The sequence below is a fragment of the Amphiura filiformis genome, chromosome 4 (assembly GCF_039555335.1).
Source record: "Amphiura filiformis chromosome 4, Afil_fr2py, whole genome shotgun sequence".
In the NCBI taxonomy this organism is placed as follows: Eukaryota; Metazoa; Echinodermata; class Ophiuroidea; order Amphilepidida; family Amphiuridae; genus Amphiura; species Amphiura filiformis.
In genome coordinates this window covers 32,210,606-32,233,127 of record NC_092631.1, presented here as the reverse complement: position 1 = coordinate 32,233,127, position 22,522 = coordinate 32,210,606, and the positions used below count along the sequence as shown (strand labels likewise).

The following is a 22,522-nucleotide window of genomic DNA, read 5'->3' as shown; positions in this document are numbered from 1 at the left end:
ATCACAGACCCTACATCCACTGTTGGAAACCGGCTCAGAAGAAGATGAAGACAGCCCAGCAGCACACAAGAAAGTTGGCTTTGTAGGATTGTCTAACTGGGCCTTGGATCCTGCCAAGATGAACAGAGGAATTCTGGTGTCCAGAGAAGAACCTGATGAAGAAGAACTTGTAAACACAGCTAGGTAAGACAAAAAAATCTGTATGTTTGTGGTAAACCAACCGACCCTTTTAAAAAAGCTGGCCCACTTTTTTTCCAGTTTTGGAAAAGCAAGAAAAATTCTCCAATATTCATATTTTGTTTAATTTTGGATGATTGTTTTTATAGAAATGTCCAATGACACAGAGCGTGTCTCTAAATTTTTATTTCTGGAACAAGACACTTAAAAATTGACCAATAACCGACCCTCACATAATTATTGTACACCTGAGCAAGATGGATACAAAGCGCACACATACAAGTGCACAGGGATCTTGATCTTGATAGAAAACTGCCCAACGCTCCTGATCGAGTCAAGCGGATAGGGTTTGTGACACACACACCTCCTCACCCCCCCCCCCCCCTCTTTCTCACGCTCAGGGTGTGTGTCTGTTCCTCTTTTGCAGCTTCTACAATGTCTCCTCATTTTGTTTTTGTCCCTGTCTATCTCCTCTCTGTAGTATCTCTCCTTTCAGTTTGATTCGGTCACAAAGGCTTGTCTTGACTTCATAAAATATTAAATACTTATATTTCATATATTTCATATTGTGTGTTTTAATTTGATAGGGGTATTTGTGCAACAGACCCTCATGTGCTAGGTTTGATAGAACCATTGATCCCATCATTAGCAAAGGCCTACCTCTCATTATACAAAAATCAGAAGAGAGAATTCTTTGGTCTGCGTGACTACTACAGGTAAGCACCTATAACAATCAAATTGAACTTTCATTGTGACAACTCAGTTTCTGGTCTAATTATGCAAATTAGATTGTACAATGAGTCGCCAAAATGGGGCTTTAAAGTAAAATATGAATATGCATGATATTGTCAATGTTTTCCAGATCACAAGCATGAAGTTCATTGTTCAGTGGGTTATGTGATCTTCAGAAATGTTTGACAAAATTATGTAATATGCTAAATTTCAAACAGTTTAAGGGTGAAGAGCATGTCAGAGATGAATTGCACATCACTTTTGCCTTGGCAAAAGAAGTCTGTTATAAGGGTTGGACCTTTGCATGATTTATGACATCAAAGACGCAGCAGTTATACCTTCCTATTATATGCTGATACCCATTTACACCCGAGTAGAGAGATACAATAGAGGCCACCGTGCTCCCCGTACTCATCATTGTACTCATATGACTACTGTGTACTGTTGGCTTAATGGTCTTGATATGTGAACCAAAAATGTCACTTTCCAAACTTAACCAATCTGCTTCCATTTTCTTTGTAATTTATTCCAGCCTTATCAAAATGGTATATAGTTTCTCTAGTAAGTCTGGCAGAAGTCCAACTCAACTGGAGATAGAGCATTCAGTGAAGCGCAACTTTGGTGGGTTGCTTGGTGCTGAAGATCCGATGAGGGATTTTGAAGAACACATGCAGATGACGGCTTTAGCTGAGGTTGGTGTGGGGTGATTCATAATTTGCATATTTCAGATAAGGCTTTACATTATGGATAACACCTTAAAATGTCTTTTTGATAATTGTTTTAAATATTAAATATATTAATAAATGTAGGCACTCATCTGATGATTTAATGTTTTTGTTATCTTTGTATGTTTTTTCTTATCTTTTGATTTTCTTTGCATATTTGCATGTTTCTTGTGTTTTCTATGTGGATATGGTAGAGTGACATTGATGATAAAGTGAGTTCAATGTAAAAACTAAACTCATTCATTTCATTTCTGTAATACAATTATATAAAACATCAAAATACATTAACTCCATGCCTTTCTTAAGTTGGCTCAATACACGATACCTCTCTTTGTAACCAAACAAAATAGTTGATTTGATTTGATTTGATTTGATTTGATTTGATTTGATTTGATTACTTGATAATCCAGACAAGCAAACATACAAAAGTAGAAAAAAGGCAAAGACATAGTCAACAGGGTCCCCGGTGTATTCCTTAATAGCAAAATAAATTGCATTAAAATGGGTCTCCGATAACCCTATTGACAAAAAGGAAAATATTTTAGAAAGCAAATCCATACACAACAGTTACTGATAAAGGCACACACATCTGTACAATTTGCACAAAAAGAAACAAACTAAAGACAATTTCATTGGTGACCATAACCTAGGGAATGCAACAAAAAGGAATTATGGAAAGCATCAGTTTGGCTGCTATGGAAATGGCAGAAATCTATGTTGACTGTTTGCCTGGAGAGAAAAGAGTATTAAGCTTGATATAGTCAGTCAGCCCAACTAATATTGTATTTATTCTACAGACATACAACAGCAAATAGTTCAAAATAGAGCTTTTAGAACTACATGTATTAGCAATTTAAGCTTAATCCGCATCTGCCCTATTGAGTATTCTTATGGTATTTCTGATTGGCTCAATACCTGATATACCCCTCTTAATAACCAATCAAAATAGTTCTCAAATAAAATCTAACTGCTACTCAAAAGCAACAATATCAGGTTATTATTAGATTATTACATTGTTTTCTCATTGATATTTCAGGCCACCCCTGATGACCCAGACTGTAGTCCAGCAGGTCTCCTGCAAGCTAGTCTTCAAGGTCATGCAACAGGAGAAGGGTAAGTAAACAAGTCCTGGAAAAATTAACAAAGAAATTGTAAATCAGTAACAAAGCAGGTTATGGCCTTACATTGGGGTTTCTCATCAGTCTGCTAACAACGCAGAAATGCAATATAACACAGCAAATACTTGCTGCTACCTAAGTAAAACCAATATGAGAAGTAAGATCCTGTTTCAAGTTACTTTGCTGTTCCAGTCCTACTATATAGTTTGTCAGCAGACTTCATTCATCATGAATAGTCCTTTTATCACAGGAGAGAATTTTATTGGCTCATTTATGCAATGAATTTTTACTGGACATACAATGTTTTCTTATTTCAGTGAGAGTCGTTACCTGTTAGTATTGACAGAGAACTACGCTGCTCTTCCAATCCTACGTCAACAGCTACTGAGCCAACAGGATGCTATCATTATATTTGGCAGCAGCTTCCCATATGATCAGGAATATACTCAAGTAAGAATTCTAATTGAAGAGAAGCCACCATAAACATAATCCTAACTAACCCTAATCTGTCATCTGAACCCTAAAACCTAATCCTAATCCTCATCTACTGGGATGAGAGCAGTCATTCTAAAGTCTTACACATGCCTACTGAAGCCACATCTGCTCACCAAACCTTGAAAACTTTTCAATTTCATTTGATACAAAAGTCCAGCACTAGTCTTTGGAGGACATAGCTAACTGTTATTTATCTTGTTTTGGTTACAGTTGTATAAGTCAAACCTGTTTATGTAGCAAGTGCCACTATACATTGAACAATTTATCACATTTGATGAAATTTACTTGTATTATGTTATAATCATGTTGGATTGGTACAAGTATACAAGAGAATCATTAGATGATTGTTTAAAACTGCATGGAATTAGCCTAGCACATACAATCTTCTATTGAAGGATTATACAGCTTTATTCCCTAAGCTGCTTTAAAATTCCTCAGTGGAGTCTTCACACTAGTCCAAGACATTGATATCTTACACCAAGGATACACCTAATCCGTTATTATATTTTAATTTTTCAGGTGTGTCGCAACATCAACAAAATCAAAGTCTGCATGGAGACAGGCCGCACTGTGGTGCTTCTGAATCTTGAGAACCTGTATGAGAGTTTGTATGATGCCCTGAACCAGTATTATGTAATGTTTGGAGGACAGAGATATGTTGATTTAGGATTGGGGACTCACAGAGTGAAATGCAGGGTGCATAATGATTTTAGGTAAGCTTATGCATGCATAGAAATATACATCCGAATCAGTAGTGGAATTATCCACTCAAAACGAGAAAAGAAGAGATAGCTTCAAAATCTGACAGCTGGCAAGTTACAATATCACAGGACAGGAGTTTTGGTCTTGCTCCATATATAGTCTGATCAGCACCAAATAGGTTGCTTTTGTTACTACACCTGGAATGTAAATCTCTTTTTGTGCAATAATTGTCCTATATGTTAAACAATTGCCCTATATATGTTAACTTTGTATGCAGAGAATGAAGCAAAAACATACTTGAAGCCTTTTGCTTAAAAAGTTACCTTTTTCAGAGTCTTGGTTAGCAGCGACGTAGCTTGCGACACCATCACAGCGTCTTCATTCAGCGTAGTATGGTGTCGCAAGCTGCTAACCAAGACTCTGAAAAAGGTAACTTTTTAAGCAAATGTCAAGAATGACAGAGTCCAATATCAGTATCCATGCTGCTATACTTGAAGCCATTTATCCATCAATTTTATAGCTGCAATATCATATATATATTATATATATGTGACCATATTTCCGTTTTTTAAAGTTGCAAATCTTTTAAAAACTAGATTGTCTCAGCAGCAGGGGACATTAGGCTGTCATGTGCATCTAGGTGTAGAGGCTTATCCTCTTATTCCCACTTGAGCATTCTCAAGTACACTTAAAGTTTTTTGGTCTCCTGGTCAATTCAGTTTTAATTTAGGGGTTGTTGTTATGTTGTTATAGCAACAAGCTCAGTTTTTCTGTCAAGTCAGCTGTCACTTTAGTGGTGTGCAGCCATTCAGGTCTCCCGTCTTATTTTTTCATTCCTTTGTTATGTCCATAGTTCTCCTAGTGATGCACTTGCAATTGTTCCTTCGATCTTGATGGACCAAAAAATCCCACCCACCCTCCCCAAAGCTTGAAGGGTGAATCAGTTAACTAAATATGGTTAAAGATACTCCAATAAAATGGTATGTCCAATTATGCTGCTTTATGCTTAAAAATAGAGGCTTTGTATGGAATTTCTTCAAATCTTGAAGAATATCATTAGTAGATTGTCTCTACTTTCTACTGCATTTTATAGAAGGGGAATGAATGCTTTGTATGGAGTTTCTTCAAAACCTGAAGAATCTCGTCAGTAGATTGTCTCCACTTCTACTGCGTTTTTATAGAGGGTGGTGGAGTTTCTTCAAAACCTGAAGAATCTCGTCAGTAGATTGTCTCCACTTCTACTGCGTTTTTATAGAGGGTGGTGGAGTTTCTTCAAAACCTGAAGAATCTCGTCAGTAGATTGTCTCCACTTTCTACTGCGCTTTTTATAGAGGGTGGTGGAGTTTCTTGAAACCTGAAGAATCTCGTCAGTAGATTGTCTCCACTTTCTACTGCGTTTTATGGTATTGATTGGTTTTATTGGGCTATTGAATGCTTTGTATGGAGTTTCTTCAAAACCTGAAGAATCTCGTCAGTAGATTGTCTCCACTTTCTACTGCGTTTTTATAGAGGGTGGTGGAGTTTCTTCAAAACCTGGAGAATCTCGTTAGTAGATTGTCTCCACTTTCTACTGCGTTTTTATAGAGGGTGGTGGAGTTTCTTGAAACCTGAAGAATCTCGTCAGTAGATTGTCTCCACTTTCTACTGCGTTTTATGGTATTGATTGGTTTTATTGGGCTATTGAATGCTTTGTATGGAGTTTCTTCAAAACCTGAAGAATCTCGTCAGTAGATTGTCTCCACTTTCTACTGCGTTTTTATAGAGGGTGGTGGAGTTTCTTCAAAACCTGAAGAATCTTGTCAGTAGATTGTCTCCACTTTCTACTGTATTTTATGGTATTGATTGGTTTTATTGGGCTATCGAATGCTTTGTATGGAGTTTCTTCAAATCCTGAAGAATCTCGTCAGTAGATTGTCTCCACTTTCTACTGCATTTTATGGTATTGGTTGGTTTTATTGGGCTATTGATTGCTTTGAATGGAGTTTCTTCAAAACCTGAAGAATCTCGTCAGTAGATTGTCTCCACTTTCTACCGCGCGTTTTATGGTATTTGTTGGTTTTATTGGGCTATTGATTGCTTTGTATGGAGTTTCTTCAAAACCTGAAGAATCTCGTCAGTAGATTGTCTCCACTTTCTACTGCGTTTTATGGTATTGAATGGGTTTATTGAAAGCTTTGTAAGGAGTTTTTTCAAAACCTGAAGAATCTCGTAAGTAGATTGTCTCCACTTTCTACTGCGTTTTTATAGAGGGTGGTGGAGTTTCTTCAAAACCTGAAGAATCTCGTCAGTAGATTGTCTCCACTTTCTACGGCGTTTTATAGTGGGCTATTGGTTGCCTTCATGCTTTCCTCCCTTTCTACTGCGTTTTTATACGAGGGTTATAAATGCTTTGTTGCTTATTTGGAGTATCTTTATTTACTTGGTTGTAAATAACGGTGGATTTAATATATTATATATCAGTAAATGGTTTAAGCATTGATGCCAGATCTTGCTGAATACAAAATGTTCGTTTGCTAGTGTTGGCATTGTTTATTCTTTTGGAGATTTCTAATTATTTAATTGCCGTTAAAAATGCTGTTTTCCAATCCAATCCTCTGTTTGATCCAAAGAGGTATCTGTTTAAGATTGGGCTATTGAATGCTTTGTATGGAGTTTCTTCAAAACCTGAAGAATCTCGTCAGTAGATTGTCTCCACTTTCTACTGCGTTTTTATAGAGGGTGGTGGAGTTTCTTCAAAACCTGGAGAATCTTGTTAGTAGATTGTCTCCACTTTCTACTGCATTTTTATAGAGGGTGGTGGAGTTTCTTCGAAACCTGAAGAATCTCGTCAGTAGATTGTCTCCACTTTCTACTGCGTTTTATGGTATTGATTGGTTTTATTGGGCTATTGAATGCTTTGTATGGAGTTTCTTAAAACCTGAAGAATCTCGTCAGTAGATTGTCTCCACTTTCTACTGCGTTTTTATAGAGGGTGGTGGAGTTTCTTCAAAACCTGAAGAATCTTGTCAGTAGATTGTCTCCACTTTCTACTGTATTTTATGGTATTGATTGGTTTTATTGGGCTATCGAATGCTTTGTATGGAGTTTCTTCAAATCCTGAAGAATCTCGTCAGTAGATTGTCTCCACTTTCTACTGCATTTTATGGTATTGGTTGGTTTTATTGGGCTATTGATTGCTTTGAATGGAGTTTCTTCAAAACCTGAAGAATCTCGTCAGTAGATTGTCTCCACTTTCTACTGCGTTTTATGGTATTTGTTGGTTTTATTGGGCTATTGATTGCTTTGTATGGAGTTTCTTCAAAACCTGAAGAATCTCGTCAGTAGATTGTCTCCACTTTCTACTGCGTTTTATGGTATTGAATGGGTTTATTGAAAGCTTTGTAAGGAGTTTTTTCAAAACCTGAAGAATCTCGTAAGTAGATTGTCTCCACTTTCTACTGCGTTTTTATAGAGGGTGGTGGAGTTTCTTCAAAACCTGAAGAATCTCGTCAGTAGATTGTCTCCACTTTCTACGGCGTTTTATAGTGGGCTATTGGTTGCCTTCATGCTTTCCTCCCTTTCTACTGCGTTTTTATACGAGGGTTATAAATGCTTTGTTGCTTATTTGGAGTATCTTTATTTACTTGGTTGTAAATAACGGTGGATTTAATATATTATATATCAGTAAATGGTTTAAGCATTGATGCCAGATCTTGCTGAATACAAAATGTTCGTTTGCTAGTGTTGGCATTGTTTATTCTTTTGGAGATTTCTAATTATTTAATTGCGGTTAAAAATGCTGTTTTCCAATCCAATCCTCTGTTTGATCCAAAGAGGTATCTGTTTAAGATATGCTTAAGATTTGCTTAAGATGAAATTGGTTAAATGTGATTCAGAAGTCAACTTTTGTTTGTCCAGCCTGTATGGTTGGCTTATACACATTTTTCCAATAATTCGTGTGTTTATTGATTTATATGAAGATAATCAATAATTCCAAATGCTTGCTGCAATTAATTATCTCAATGTATATAATTTGTTTAATTGATATGAAATCTGTTATTATCTCAATATAGTCTTAATTTCTATGAGATTGTGAAATTATTATAAATAAGCTTATGTGTATTAAATGGTCCTCATGATCGTGGGGGCAATGCGGAGTCTATTCTTTGCGTTGTTGTGCTTTCCTGCTGTCTCGAGACAATTGAAATCAGCACAAAAAATACATTAAAATGAGTACAAATAAGCCTAGTATTGGCTCAGTGGTTCCTGAGATAGCTCTTGATATTTTGAGAAATTATCTCAAAACTTAGGCTTTTTATGTTGAAGCGTATGGCCAGCATGCAGAGTATTAAGGAAGGTTGATATCAACAAAGCCTCAACTTGTGGTGCTGATCAAAGTACATATAGTGGCTGATAGCCCCCATCTTTTTAACCAATACCTTTTTCACTATATGGTTTTGTTTCAGACTCATAGTGATAGCAGACAAAGATGTCGTGTATGAACGCTTCCCAACTCCTCTCATCAATCGTCTTGAGAAACACTTCCTGGCAACCTCTACCATGCTGACTATGGACCAGAGAGAAATAGTGACACAACTTGAACAATGGGTGAAGAATTTTGCTACCATAGATCTACCACAATACAAGAGGGACACCAAGTAAGTCTTTGTATAGTATAAAGCTGAGAACATGGGATGAGCTTAAGGCAAATTAAGAAGACAAGTTTTGATGGGTATATTTTCCCCTATCCCACATGGGCACTTCACTGGCGATATTCTGATATCCACATTCAAATTTCAGAATTTGCATACAGGCTATGTGCAGACTTATTCATAGAGATGAGTGTGTATACCTATATATAGCTGTACCCTATAGTGCATGATGGAATAAAATTATCGTATAAATTTCTGTATTCTCGTCTGTGTTATTATTGTACTAAAATGAACTTTTGGTGCTGATTTAAACATGATGCACTCTACAAAAAATGAAATGTCTTTTTCTTGTACAGCTACAAGTTTGCTATATCTGATGCCTTTGTTGGATACCATGATGACACACTTGCTTCACTGGTGTATCAAATATGCTGTGAGATGGGAAAAGCAGAGGGTAATGATGAGTGGAAAAATATGGTAAGATGGTGTCTCTGTTGATTTATAGTATATACTTATATTTGTGACCAGATCTGATCAACTCAGGCTTTAATTTGGCAATAATGAAACCAAAATAAAGGCAAAAAGTGCGGAAAAAGACAATAAAAATATAAGAAAATTGACATATTTAAGATTCATGACTTTGTAACCAAGTATTCAAGAGACCTGTGGATTCAGCATCAGTAAATGTCAGTATTGAGCAAGTTAGTAATGGTAGTAACGCAATTTTCAAAATGTCTGACTTTGGACTGAGTGGATCAGTTCGGGTCACATTTGTAGATTATCCATGATTTGTACTTTGTTAATTTCAAGATGCATTAGACTACTCCAGTTAAGATCCATACACCCCCTATAATGAAAGACATGACCTTAATCTCCCACATAGGGACTGTAAGAAGATTAAGGTCATGTCTTCCATAGGGGGTGTATGGATTTCAACTGGAATAGCCCATTTTGTAGCTGAAGATGTAGGTTGTAATAACTTACATTGGGAGCATCAAGTCTGAAATATTTCTCAATTTCATGTAACTTTCAACACTTGAAATGCTACTATGTATTCAACATTAATGCATATCATAAGACATTGTAAAGGTTAATTTTCGGGTTGATTCGGTTTTTTTCTTTGGAGAAAAAGTTTGCCTCAGAATACATTGTTTAGTTGTCAGAAGAAATAGAAAGTTTGCCTGTGATGTAGCCAATACAAAGATGACATTTTTCTCTCCTTAAATTAAAATTTTGTTGTTTGATTATGTTCTATCTGTAGGTGTGTGACCACGTAAAGAGCCTACTTCTACAGTGCGCCACACCAGAAGCAGTGTGTCGTCTCACCAATTCCAAACTGAGACAGGAAGCTGATGAATTACACAGACAGTATATGGAGGTACAGCAACACAGCAGTCTAGCAAGCTATCTCAAACAACAGCTAAGGAGTGGAACACCAGGGGGTGATGGACACCACAGGGAAATAATTCATCAAGTAAGTCTTGATTTGGGTTCTTATTTTCTTAGGTTTCTTTATTTCATTTTCCCTTTTGGCTTGTTTGCATGGTTTTTTCTCTCATCTTTATCTTTTTTGTTTCTTGCTGTCTATACACCAATCCGAGAAGCGTTTACTGTATTTGGCCCTCTATTGACGGCAACACAGATGTACCAGAGCGGGAGATTTAATTAAGTAATTCAATACTCATGATTGTGTATTGAATATCACTATTGTGTACAATTCCCGGTACAATTCTGTATAGCACACAATAAATAATGGATGGAACCCCCGACCTCGGGACACCGCAGTTTTACATCGGGGACACCGCAGTAATGGCGAAGTCGGATAGGTGTATACAACTTTCTTTCATATCCTTTCTTTAAAGCTGAATTTAATTGTGAATTAGCTGTGTGTAACATCTGCATTTCATATTGTGTTATACAGTAGCGTAACTAACTTTAAACATGCTATGTTTAGCAGTTTTAATGGATTGAGATTGCTGTCTCCTAAATTTGCAGAATGAATGACTTTAAGACGCAGCACCTCATCTGTAAGGTGCGGCAAGGATATATCATTAACATAGCTAGAGGCAAATGTCTTGCAAGCACTTTCAATGTCCTCATTAGACATGTCTTGATACTGCCACAAGAAGCTGAATCAATTGTTGATATTTTCAGCCGCATTGTAGCGAATAGTAAATCCAGCAATTACAGAGTCTAGGATCTTGTAATATACCAAATGTTTGAATTCTGTTTCCTCTGTAGTTTCTCCAATTTCCCCTTCCAGTATTCATTTCTTGGGAGCTTCACCATGGAACATGCGTTGCCTTCCTTTCCTTTTCTCTGCAAATGCTGAGACAATACCCATAGCATTGGCAACTTGTTTAGATTCATCTACAATTGCTTTGAAATTGTTACACAATTCCTTCATGCCATGAAGCAGACTTGCTAGGTTTGATACCTCAACATCAATTGTGATGCGATCAAGCAAAATCAGTCGGAACTCGGCCATAATAAATTTTCAGTTTCCTGTAGGATAGTAAAAAGCATTTACAAAGCTGGATTTTGCAGAAAACCCCATTGAAATTGAACAACCAGTTCCAAAGATATGAGCAATTTAAGAGTTTCCAAAACAAGAGGAAACAAAAGGAAAACCTTTCTTTGTTTGGCTATATCTCAAAATCAATATTTCCGAAGTTCGACTGATTTGGCTTGATCGCATCACAATTGTAGAACTTCTTGCCTGGATTATTTCATTCCATTGATCAATAGTGGTCAAGATCTTTAGCCAAATGGCAGACATAACAATACATTTGAACGATGAAACATATGCTATTGATGTCATGTTTTGCTTTTGCTGTTAAATTCAATGTCAAATGCTCCCTAAGGGCTGCTTTGATGCCTGGTAAATGAGCTGCAAATGGACGTACACTATCTACGCGATCTGTCCATCGTGTGCCAGACAGCCCATGAAGAGAACATCCGATATGTTCCCGCCATTTTGGACTACTGGAAAATGTGTTGTAGACAGTCTGTACAATACCAAAGAAAGTTACAGCTTCTGGGCAAATGGCTGCCGCATCAGATCCGACAAGGTGAAGTGAATGACAGGCACATGGAGAATTTACGGATTAAAAGTTTTTCCTGAGAAGATGTCTTTGTGTCCCATTATACTTTCCTGACATATTGGCCCCATTATCATAATCTTGTGGGCAAAAAATTAAAATTTGCCGAAAATTGTCAAAAAAGGCTAAAAGGTACACAGAGGCATAAAAAGTCTTAAATATCAGGGTGGCCAGCATCTCACAGGGGTAATACCCCTAACAGGAGCAGCTGCCCTCTCCCCCCTTAACTTTGACAAATTTGTCAGCAATTATACCCAGTACCTGTTTTGTTCTATTGTTTGTTTATTTTTCGACAAACCTTGGATACGCTCACACCTTCCTCTAGAATGAAAAAGAAATCAGACAAACTTTTAAGTCTTGTCTATAAATTTATATAATTAGTTATTAATTACTATTAGTAGTTAGAAGTAGTATTTGCAGATTGTAAATTTGGACATTAATTTGTTTCTGTGCAGGTGACAACACATTCCAGGCTGCTAGTGAAAGAAGACCGGATGTCTCTTGCTGGTGAACTAGACCTGTCACCACAGTGTGTACAAGGACTATTCCTACAGAAATTCCAGACTGAGCAACAATTCTCTGCAGAAATAAGGTCAGTTTTTCTGTTTTACTCTCAAAAAAGTTTGTTGAGTTGCTTAAATTAATTATGTCATATTAACCCAAACATATTAACTACTTCAGCCATTTTTCTGTGCAATACAATTTTGTGAAATCTTTTTATTGATATCAGCACTTTCAATTTGCTTTTATTTCAACAATGAATCATCTTAAGTTTGCAATGAGTATTGATATTAAAACGATTTCATCACTTTAAACTGTGTACCTGTACACCAAGGATTCCTTTTTGAATGTTGGCCCCTTTTATTGAAAGTCTGATCATCCACGCCATGACCTCCTTGTTAAAATTTTCAAATGCATTTGTGATCCTGAGCTTGATTGCGAACTCAAATGCAGTTGTGAGTTTGAAACAATGGGTAGTGACACATGGTTGGGAACCACTGATCTACTATCTATGTTGATGCAGAATGTCATGAGAAGACATACAATTTTACTTTTACAGAGACTTCTTTGGTAGCAGACAGGAAAGAGAGGGTCTACTGCTTGTACAATGTGAAGATGGTCATCAGAACAACCAGTTGATAGCATGTGCCTCATATTGCATACAGGATGAGAGAACTCAAGCCAAACAAGAAGCTTCACAGAAAGGCATTCAGCTCTATCCTGCCCATGTTGTGTTTGTGATTCAATTGTCTCGTATGGGCAAAGGATTCACTGGATTCCAAGGTAAAGCACTGATCTGAACATAGCTTCTAATGTGTAGTGACAGCCATGATTAACTCCTGTGCAAATGTGATGGTACACTCTTTGAATGTGTTGAGCATGATTTATTTTTACATAAGAACATAGTATTAATGCATATTAGACCATGAACCACGAATGGGCTGCAATGTCGTCAGAACTTGTTTTGAGATATGGTCCATTGAACTTCTCACAAACAAATAGAAAACAAATTTAGAATTTCCCAACTCTAACTGATTTTTCACTACCTTGCTAGCAAGCAACAGACTACAGAGACAGGTAATAAATCAATGTGAAGCTTATTTTGAGGAAACATTGCTTGGCTGATATCTTACGCAGTGAAAATGCTGACATTACAGCATTTATGGTCAGCATTTGTGGTGGACAGTCACATATTACCATTATTTATTTATGTGATGTTGCAATGGCATTTACTGTTGATCTGGGATACCTTCAGCAAGGTTAAATGACAACAGCCATCCAGATCACAAGCGATGATGCTCAAGAATTCTTTGGGCTTCTTTGGAAAAATATTCAGGAGTTGCTGCTGCTGTATTGTCAGTAAAAAAGAGAGTGGTTGCCACTATATTCTGTTTTTCTGGAATCAAATGAAGATTTTTTTATTAATTTAAATCAGGTCATTTTTTTGTCAGTATTTTGAATCTAAATGAAGCTTTTTAATAGTGCAATATTTCACTAAATGATATTTCCTGTCCATTAGGTGGCAACTCACGTTCTACTCACATTGACGACCTTCGACCTCCGCAACCAAATCGTCCTGAAATAAGTACTCTAAGAGGTCAAGGAGTGCATAGTCTCTTGCAGCAAGATTTGGCTGCAATGAAAATACAAACTGGCTATGAGCCTGCAGAAGCATTGATGGAGACAGAGGCTAGGGATGCAAGGGTGGAGAATTTGGAAACCATGGAAATTGGAATGGAAGGTGTCAGGAGGGAAGAGATAGAGGTAGAAAATGGAATGGATGCTGATGATATGGCAGTAGCTGATATACAAGGTAATTATTTGTTATGATATGAAGTGTTCAAATGCAAAACATGACATATCTACCAAGGCTGCCTTGTGTATTTTGGAACAATATAGTTATTATGTGTAATGAGATTACTTTGTAATGGATTGTGAAGGGTACATAAGGGTGAACACAGTTTGAAAGTTCATATCCATTCAAAAATATAAATATGATAAAAAAAATAGAAAAATGCTTTCAATATTGATATTCTTGATTAAAAAATTAGCACAAGGCGGCACATAATGTTTATTGTGTTTTGCATCTGCATAAATGAATGTACATTGTTTGGTCCAGATGTGAGTATGATAGTGAATTTGTCTTATTATTATGCCCCTTAGGGGAGAGAGGTTCAACAGTAAAACCTATGATTCATAATTATATAATATCTCAAGTTCATGGGTTTAGATCTCTTCAGCATTTAATGCTGTGCAAATTGGGTGATATAGTGACAATGAAGACATAGTTTGGTTTTCAACCTTATTGGATCGGAAGGATTAAAATGCATTTTAGTGGCTGTCAAACATGGTGGAGTCTACACTCTTTGGCTCTACCTGATTGGCTAAATCGGTTTTAAATCTATGCTAATGTTACAAAGACTTGCTGCCCAATGTAAGTCTGTGAGTGCATGGCTATTATTGTTTCATGGATTGACTCATTTGTATTGCCTTATAGAAGAAACAATGGATACAGCTGCACCTCCAGTACAGCGAGCTGTGGAAGTAGAGCCCTGCATCCAGGCAAGAGAACAGAGTCGAGTTCAAAGGTCAGCAGCCCCAGATGTCGCTCAAAGAGCTAATATATATAGAGGTAAGAGAAACAAAAGTCTTTGGGAAACATATTTGATTAAGTATAATTAATTGTTTAAATTTAAAAACCCGAAGACAATACCTATTGAAATATGAACAAATATTTCTAATTATATCCTTCATTCATAGATTCTTGTTCATTGATTGGTTACAAGTGTGTCACATGATCAAAAATAAACACACTATTCTGTGAGAAGTGCAAAAAAGTACTATTTACGTCCGTAAATAGTACCTTCAAGCCGTAAATAGTACTTTTGGATATTTACTATTTACGGATAGCAGCATACCCACGTCACAGTCCATAAAGCATAACAATAACATTGAATGTCGACATTGACTATGAGAGTATTTTGTCACTGCCGAGAAACGACAACACAAAAATGGCGAAATATAAATCAAGCTGGAGTGGGTTGCTACTGCTGAAGAAGATCACGATTTCAGCTGTTTAATTTGAATTGTTACCAGTTTTAGCGCAGGAATGTGTTTTAGACCAACACAGTCAGATTCAGAGCAATACTGACATGGTAAGCTTAAAAACAAACACTGACAGTGCGAGACTAGTCTTGGACCACCGGCCGTCTAGCCGGCCTAGTGCCGTGCATACGGAGTAGTGCCGTGCGTACAGATTCCTCTCCCGATGCATGATGGCCTTCACGTTTAGGCCTACATATAAATCTTTTTACATGTACCGCCACTATAGTTACTGTGTGGTAATTATGTCACGACAATCATGCACTAACCTTGCCATGCAGAGCAACTTGCAGAATGGAGAATAGCAGGTAGCAACAGTAGCTAGAAGGAGCCTGTCTCCCAACAACACTATTGAAGCCTGTCAACTTGTACAGGGCTGAATCACAACTGGCGTGGCCACTTTTCTTCTTGATTTCTTCTTCCCTTGTCTTGTCTTGAGTTCATCATGGTGACCATGATAAAAGTTAATGAAGAACTAACGCGATAACAGTTCAGAATAGTTCATAACACGATGGAAACTTCCAATTATCAAATTCAAAAGTCAAAAATAACGCAATCAGCAGAACACAACTGTGTGTAAAGTACTGGAACACTTCAAAGGGGAAAATATTTACAAGATGACTCTCATACTCATAGAATAATAATAATAATTCCTGTGGACTGCTTTAATAATCCACCACAAAGTCCTGGAGGTGTGGTGGTGGCTTGCGGTGACGCTCAGAACGTCTGGGGCCATTGATTGCAAGACCGGTATCTGTTGGCGTTGAAGGAGGATCAGCATCTGCTAAAGTTGTTGAAGGACTATCTGCTGATGCTATGGGAGGACTCTGGGAATGAAGCTCATGCATGTCTGTGCTAGACTCTGCAGGCTGAATGCTCTGCTCGCTGTTTATATCATTAGATGCAGGGGTAGAAAGCTCAAGTGGGATGAGAGGAGGAACCCGTGGCTGTGGACTCTTGTCCACAGGGTCATCATCATCGCTACCAGTACCATATGAATAAAGGCGACCTGGTCGAGGATGTGGTGTGTGCTCTTGCTGATATGGAACTGTGTAGCATTCAGACTTCTTAACGCGATATGAGGCATTCCTTAACTGTGAGCCTATGAACTTGACATTGCACCAGGTACTGTCAACTGAAGTAACCAAATACCGATTTCTGGCACGTGATTTATCATGGTCAGTTTTAAAGTACACAAGATCACCAACATCAATTGGTGAGGAAACGACAGGCTGTTTGTGGGGAGTCTTCGAGCGCTCGCTGTATGGGTGATTAGACTTGCGGAGCTGATGTTGTGACTGAATGAGCTGCTGGTCACAAATGGGGATTTGTTGATTGCTGAACTGATCACGTTGGAACCACATCTCTCGTGCAGAAAGACCATGTGACCTAATGCGGGCATTTAAGTTGGCAATGGCGATTGAAAGGGTGAGGTCCGTTATGGGGCCACCCAATGGGTCGAGGCGAATCAACTCATCTTCTAGTTCCCGAATAGCCTTCTCAGCAACTGGGTTTTTATTGACATTCTTGATGCGGCCTATCTCAATGGTCATTCGGTGCTGTTTGAGGAGATTGTCCTGAGCAAGGCGTACAAAGCCAGGGGCCGGATCTGTGCGAATAACAGCTGGGGGACCATCTAGTGGGCGCAGTTCAATGCACAAGTGAATTAAAGCATCCCGGAGAGTGTCATGACGTTCATTATCAATAATACAAGACGTGGTGAAAGATGTGGAGGTTTCACGGAGTACAAGGATGCACTGACGAGTGCGTCGTATGACATCAGCAGCGAAGGATACACCAACAGTTTCTGGAGGGTCACCTGTCGACTGGGTCAGGAGTGACTGGGGTATGTTGCTGAGGGATGCACAATGGTGACAGCCTGATGTGACTTGGTCAATGGTTTTATCCAGATCCAGGGCATAAAAGTGGCGCTGTGTGACTGAGCGAAGTTGGTGTCGTGTGGGATGATCAAGTTGAATATGAAGTGCTGTTAATAAGCCACTGAGAACTTGGCGGGGACAATGATGCACTCACGCCGTAGGTGACAATGGCTGATCACGGTGAACAACTAGTAAACCATCCTTGGCGACTGAAGCTACCTGAAGATATCGTTTAACATCTTTCACATTGGTTGCTTTCTTAGACGGTCTTGTGCCCTGTGTGAGATGTGCATGACATCGTCGCATATCGGAGCACTCCTGCTGGATACTTGTCCAGGCTGGTCTACTGGTAAACGGGAGGCGGGCATGCCCAGACATAATGTCTTGGGTAGATATACGGAGAACTGTGGATTCTTCCTCTCGTTTCACAAAGTTACAGATCTGACACACTGGTTCGGTGCAATCAGGGGCATTGCGGCTTGCAAAATCGGAGGGAATGTTGGCAGACCCAGCAAGGTGGCGTACAGATGCTTGATAGCGACTGACGGTAGACAGAAACGTTGAAACCCGTGGGCTTGTGGAGAATTCTCCACGACAAAGCTTCCCGTGAAGGCTTGAACACATGGTTTGCTGTCTGTGAGAATACACGCATGGTGATGAGACTGAATGAGCAAAGGGCTGAAGTGCTTGGTAGAGGCTGCTATTGAAAGGGCTTCAACTTCACAGGGTAGCCATGTAGGTTGACGACCACGAAGCTTGGCACTGAAGAATCCAGCGAGGAGTGGTTTATCATTGCGAGTAACATACAGAGTTGATCCAATACTGTGTTTCTTGACAGAACCATCTGTAACAATCCACAATTGGTCATCTGGGCGTGGAAGGGTGATGGTATGGGATGAGGTGAGAGCTGTCTGGGCAGTTCTGAAAGCTGTATTGAGTTCATCTGTCCATGGTATCTTGTCCTTCGACTGGAGACCAGCGATGGCATTATCAAGTGGGCTGAGGAGCTGGGTACAGTTGGGGATCACACGAGCCAGTACTTTAAAAGCACCTATGAAGGATCGAAGACCACGTACATTGCTTGGAGTGGAACATGTGCTGAGGGTCGCAACTTTGTGGGGACTAGCCCAAGAGTGCCACTGGACCATATCCACCCCAGGATCATCGTATTTTTAGGACAAATGATAGTCTTGGAGGCAGAAAGACGGAGGCTGCATTTGTACAGGGCATGGAGTACTAACCGCCAGTTATGGAGTAGCTCTTCGACTGTGTTGCCTCCACAGTACAGGTCGTCGGCGAGCTTGGTAACAACTCCCTTTTCAAGAAGATCACCAAGTACACGACACATGAGCTCTTCCAGTGCCGTTTCCGAACCAGGCATTCCCATAGCTGATCTGGTGTACACACGTATTCCATGCGGTAGGGTGTAGCTACCCCGCAGTACTTCATTGATGCCCGAGACAAAGGGATCTGATAGAATGCACTTGTGAGGTCAGTTGCAATGAGATACCTCCATCTCGCAATGTTGCGGAGAGTAGAGTCGACGTCTGGCATGAGAGATGGCTGCGGCTTGCTATAACAGCCAACCTCTGCAAAAGCGGTTACCAGCCGAAAACCGCCGCTGGGTTTCTTTATTAAGAATGAGGGGTTGAGGTACTCCACCGTTACGCCGATGTCCTCTGGACGAGCAAACACACCTTGTTTCTCCAGGTCGTCAAATTTGTGTTGGAGTGCTTGGAGCTTGTCCGGTGCATACTGTGGGAGTCTACCCTTTCGCTGTGGTGGCTGGACCGGCCCCATATCGACAACAGCTTTGCAGGGACCTGCTGAGCCATTTAGCCAGGAAATAAAGGATTGAAGACCTCATCATACTCCTCTAAAAGGGTGCGGAACTTCATCTGATCTTCGAACTGAGTGTGTTGTCCGGATCCACCGAGACAGATACAGAAAAGGGCTGAGTTGGTTGGATCTTTGTAGCACCACTTTGTCTTACAGGTAGGGTTTCTCTGGCTTCTGGGATGTAAACGGAACGGATTTGACCAAAGTGTTCTTGGCGTTTGAGGGTTAGGGGCTCATTGGTGAGATTAGGGACACGGATTTTCCCTGCAATGCTTTGCACTATAGTAGGATTGGGCCATATCCGGTTTGCTGCGAGGGTCTTGGCAATGTGGGTGTCGGTGCGTGGCTCCAGGGCATAGGTACCGGCATGAGGTGACACTTCTTGTGGTAGCTCAATCTCAACAAAGTCACCTGGCCAAATGGTTGTGGTTACTGAAGGGGCTCGTAACACATGGGCACTTCGCACACTCTGGTGATTAGGCTTGTCAGTAATGAGCCGAGATCCATATAACCATGTTGTTCCATCGAGAATGATCTCGTGTTTAGCAGGTCTGATTGTGATGTCATTAACCTCCATGAAAGGAATGCCAGCCAATACATCAACATCTAAGTTCTCAACTACCAAACCCTCAAAATGGAAGTCATGTCCATCCCGAGTGAAGGTCACGGTAGTTTCACCAACAACAGTTAACGGTGACGAGCCATCAGCTTGGTGTGCCGATTGAGTGCTTTTACGAATGTTGGCGTTCAGGGATTTTGTTGTACTTTCTCGAATGAGGTTTCCTTCTGCTCCACTATCAAGTGTAACTCTGACTGAATGATGCTTGTGGAAGGCATTAAAGTATGGCGACTGGCGAACTTGGACACGATGTGTAGTTGGTATTTCTGAGAGTGGTTGATCTGGTATGTTTTGTTCCACGTACGCACATGTGACATCAGAGGCTTCTTCTTCATCATCATCTTCAAAAATGTTGGCTACTTGGCGGGCACGTAAGATAAACTTTTTATCTTTGTCAGGTAGATAAGAGCACTCGCTAAGGAAGTGTTGGTACTCCGAGCGCCCAACCTGTTTGCATATGGGGCATGTCTTAGTTGGTCTTGGTCGTTGGGGTGCTGTGCGTGATCTTCCGCCAAAGGCGCCCTGGCGGGAAACTGTTGAGGACGGGTACTGTAGCGCGCATTGATCTTGCATTCTCTGATGTCTGTAATTCGTCAAGAAGGGAGTCCAGGGCTTGAGATATCTCTGGTTTGATTGAGGCCAAAGTTCTTGAACGGAGTTCGGTACCGTATCGTTGTTTCACCAAACGAGGTAGATCATTGTGGATTAAACGTAGCCATGTAAGCACGATAAAGTTCTCCAAGGATGGGGTAAGCTCTTCATCCTCATCAATAGCCTGACCATGGTGTGTTATCCCTCCATCTGGTACAAGTAGGTTGTCCTCCACAAAGGCCATGAGCCGCTGATAGAGATCTTCATGACGCTCATTTGGTTCTAGCTGTATGGTGCTGAAGTCAAGAAAGTGACCCCCGGTGCTTTGAAAACCGTAGTGCAATCTAATTGTCTGCCAAATATTGTTTAATGATTTGGAGTTTTTGATGATGGTATTACGCGCGATGATTGGGCAATAATTAGCGATTTGTCCTAGCATGAGATCCAGGGTGGCACACTTCTGTTGCGCTGTTTTCCGTGACGGTGCTTCAACATCTTCTCCATCATCTATCATGCCACGTTGGGGGGCTGTTTTAGTCTTGTTGCCCCACTGTAGTCCTTCAGTAAGGTAGGGGGTGAAGTTTTGATCTAGGGACAATGTGTACAGTAAGTTCTGTTTCCAATTCTCAAAAGAGTTTACTGTCTCAATCTTTGTGAGACTCCACTGTTTGGGGGGCACGATTAGTAGCCATATTGTAAGACTGGTGAGGGCTCTGCAATAAACCAAGGCAGTGTTATGACAGTTCAATACTAACTGACTGATTGTCCACTGGGAAGTGTGTGACTTGACATGTGATGTAAGCTTAACTGTAGAAAGTATGCTTAAGCTTAAATTTAGGTAAGCTTAAATTCAGATAGTTCCAGACAGTGTCACAGGGTGCTAGGATGCAGTAGAGTAGGTTTCACAGGTGCGTGGAATCCTTTTCCAGTGCTGCCACCACGCCACTATAGTTACTGTGTGGTAATTATGTCACGACAATCATGCACTAACCTTGCCATGCAGAGCAACTTGCAGAATGGAGAATAGCAGGTAGCAACAGTAGCTAGAAGGAGCCTGTCTCCCAACAACACTATTGAAGCCTGTCAACTTGTACAGGGCTGAATCACAACTGGCGTACATCTTTTCACTAATCTTTGTACAAATAATCTATGAATGACATGAATGAAGGCAAAGTGGAATGAAGGTACAACTTGAGTCTTGAACAAATATACACTGACAATGAGTAAGCTTAAAAAACCTAAACCGGCCTACCGTGCATAGGTCCTACCTAGGCCTTTCTCGCAACATGGTGGAGTTTTCATGTAATCTTTTAACCAATCAATGAACAAAAAATCTATGAATGAAGGATATAAAACAAATATATACTGCCTTCATTCGAGGTACTGGTTAAAACTATGGTCCCTCACTGAGATCAATAGTACTATTTTCCTTCGGGGCTGCACCCCTCAGGAAAATAGTACTATTGATCTCACCTCGGCCCATAGTTTTAACCAGAACCTCTCATGGCAGTATATATTTGTATATTAAATGGGCTATTCCAGGTAAACCAATACACCGACTATGGAAGACATGACCTTAATCTTCCACACAGGGAGTGTGAATTTCAAATGGGGTCAGCTAAATGGGTGAGTCCATTTGAATTCTACTAACTCTGTGTGGAAGATGAAGGTCATGTCTTCCATAGTGGGTTAATGGATTTCAAATGGAATAGCCCAAATGCCCCTGTAAAACTTACGGTATAAGTTTTAGACTTAGAAAATGGAAAAAAAAACTTCAGTTTTCTAGCATAGTTTGGCAGCAAATCATTTTTCATGTGTAGGACAACATTCAAAATACTCTATTATACCATAAACATTTTATGCATTTTGAAGTCCTATTACCAGTCATAGCTAACCATCTGTCTAGCCATCTTTTTGGACGGAGGGCTACACTATTAATACATAATATTACTGTTTCAAACTTGCAGTTGCTGCTTTGCCCCCCATTGACTGTACCAAACTACTTCAAGAAAGTCTACATGCAGCAGCTCTAAGGATTGGCGATAGTGAGGAAAGAAGACACAGGACCACAGAGCGCATCACACTACTGCAGCAATATTTGCAGCCTGGTGTAGGCCAAGGTAGGTCAAATGAAAGTTTTCTACAACATGAATTAGTCAAAAATAGATAAAACCTGTATTGAAAGTTGAGTCTCTAATAAAAAGTGTGTGTGAGGTTCCTCATGTAGTAGTGACCACAATTGTATTAATCTATTGTTCACATTATCTAAGCCACTCAACATCAAAAAATAAATCTATGCCTACAGCATC

General features: G+C 39.6%; 2 protein-coding genes across 2 annotated transcripts in view; both read left to right on the top strand.

The window, feature by feature from the left end:
- The window catches only part of LOC140150124 (E3 ubiquitin-protein ligase rnf213-alpha-like), a 41,760-nt gene extending 37,527 nt beyond the window's left edge, over positions 1–4,233 (top strand). The window contains exons 33-39 of the mRNA XM_072172128.1: positions 8–183; positions 765–893; positions 1,442–1,601; positions 2,671–2,747; positions 3,070–3,202; positions 3,767–3,960; positions 4,227–4,233. Of these exons, the coding sequence (XP_072028229.1) occupies positions 8–183; positions 765–893; positions 1,442–1,601; positions 2,671–2,747; positions 3,070–3,202; positions 3,767–3,960; positions 4,227–4,233 (876 nt within the window). The remainder of the gene's footprint in view (positions 1–7; positions 184–764; positions 894–1,441; positions 1,602–2,670; positions 2,748–3,069; positions 3,203–3,766; positions 3,961–4,226) is intronic.
- Positions 4,234–9,311: 5,078 nt separating this feature from the next.
- The window catches only part of LOC140150123 (E3 ubiquitin-protein ligase rnf213-alpha-like), a 55,155-nt gene continuing 41,944 nt past the window's right edge, over positions 9,312–22,522 (top strand). Inside the window, exons 1-7 of the mRNA XM_072172127.1 lie at positions 9,312–9,353; positions 9,842–10,054; positions 12,137–12,273; positions 12,742–12,965; positions 13,702–13,995; positions 14,680–14,814; positions 22,181–22,333. Coding sequence (XP_072028228.1) covers positions 9,312–9,353; positions 9,842–10,054; positions 12,137–12,273; positions 12,742–12,965; positions 13,702–13,995; positions 14,680–14,814; positions 22,181–22,333 — 1,198 coding nt within the window. The remainder of the gene's footprint in view (positions 9,354–9,841; positions 10,055–12,136; positions 12,274–12,741; positions 12,966–13,701; positions 13,996–14,679; positions 14,815–22,180; positions 22,334–22,522) is intronic.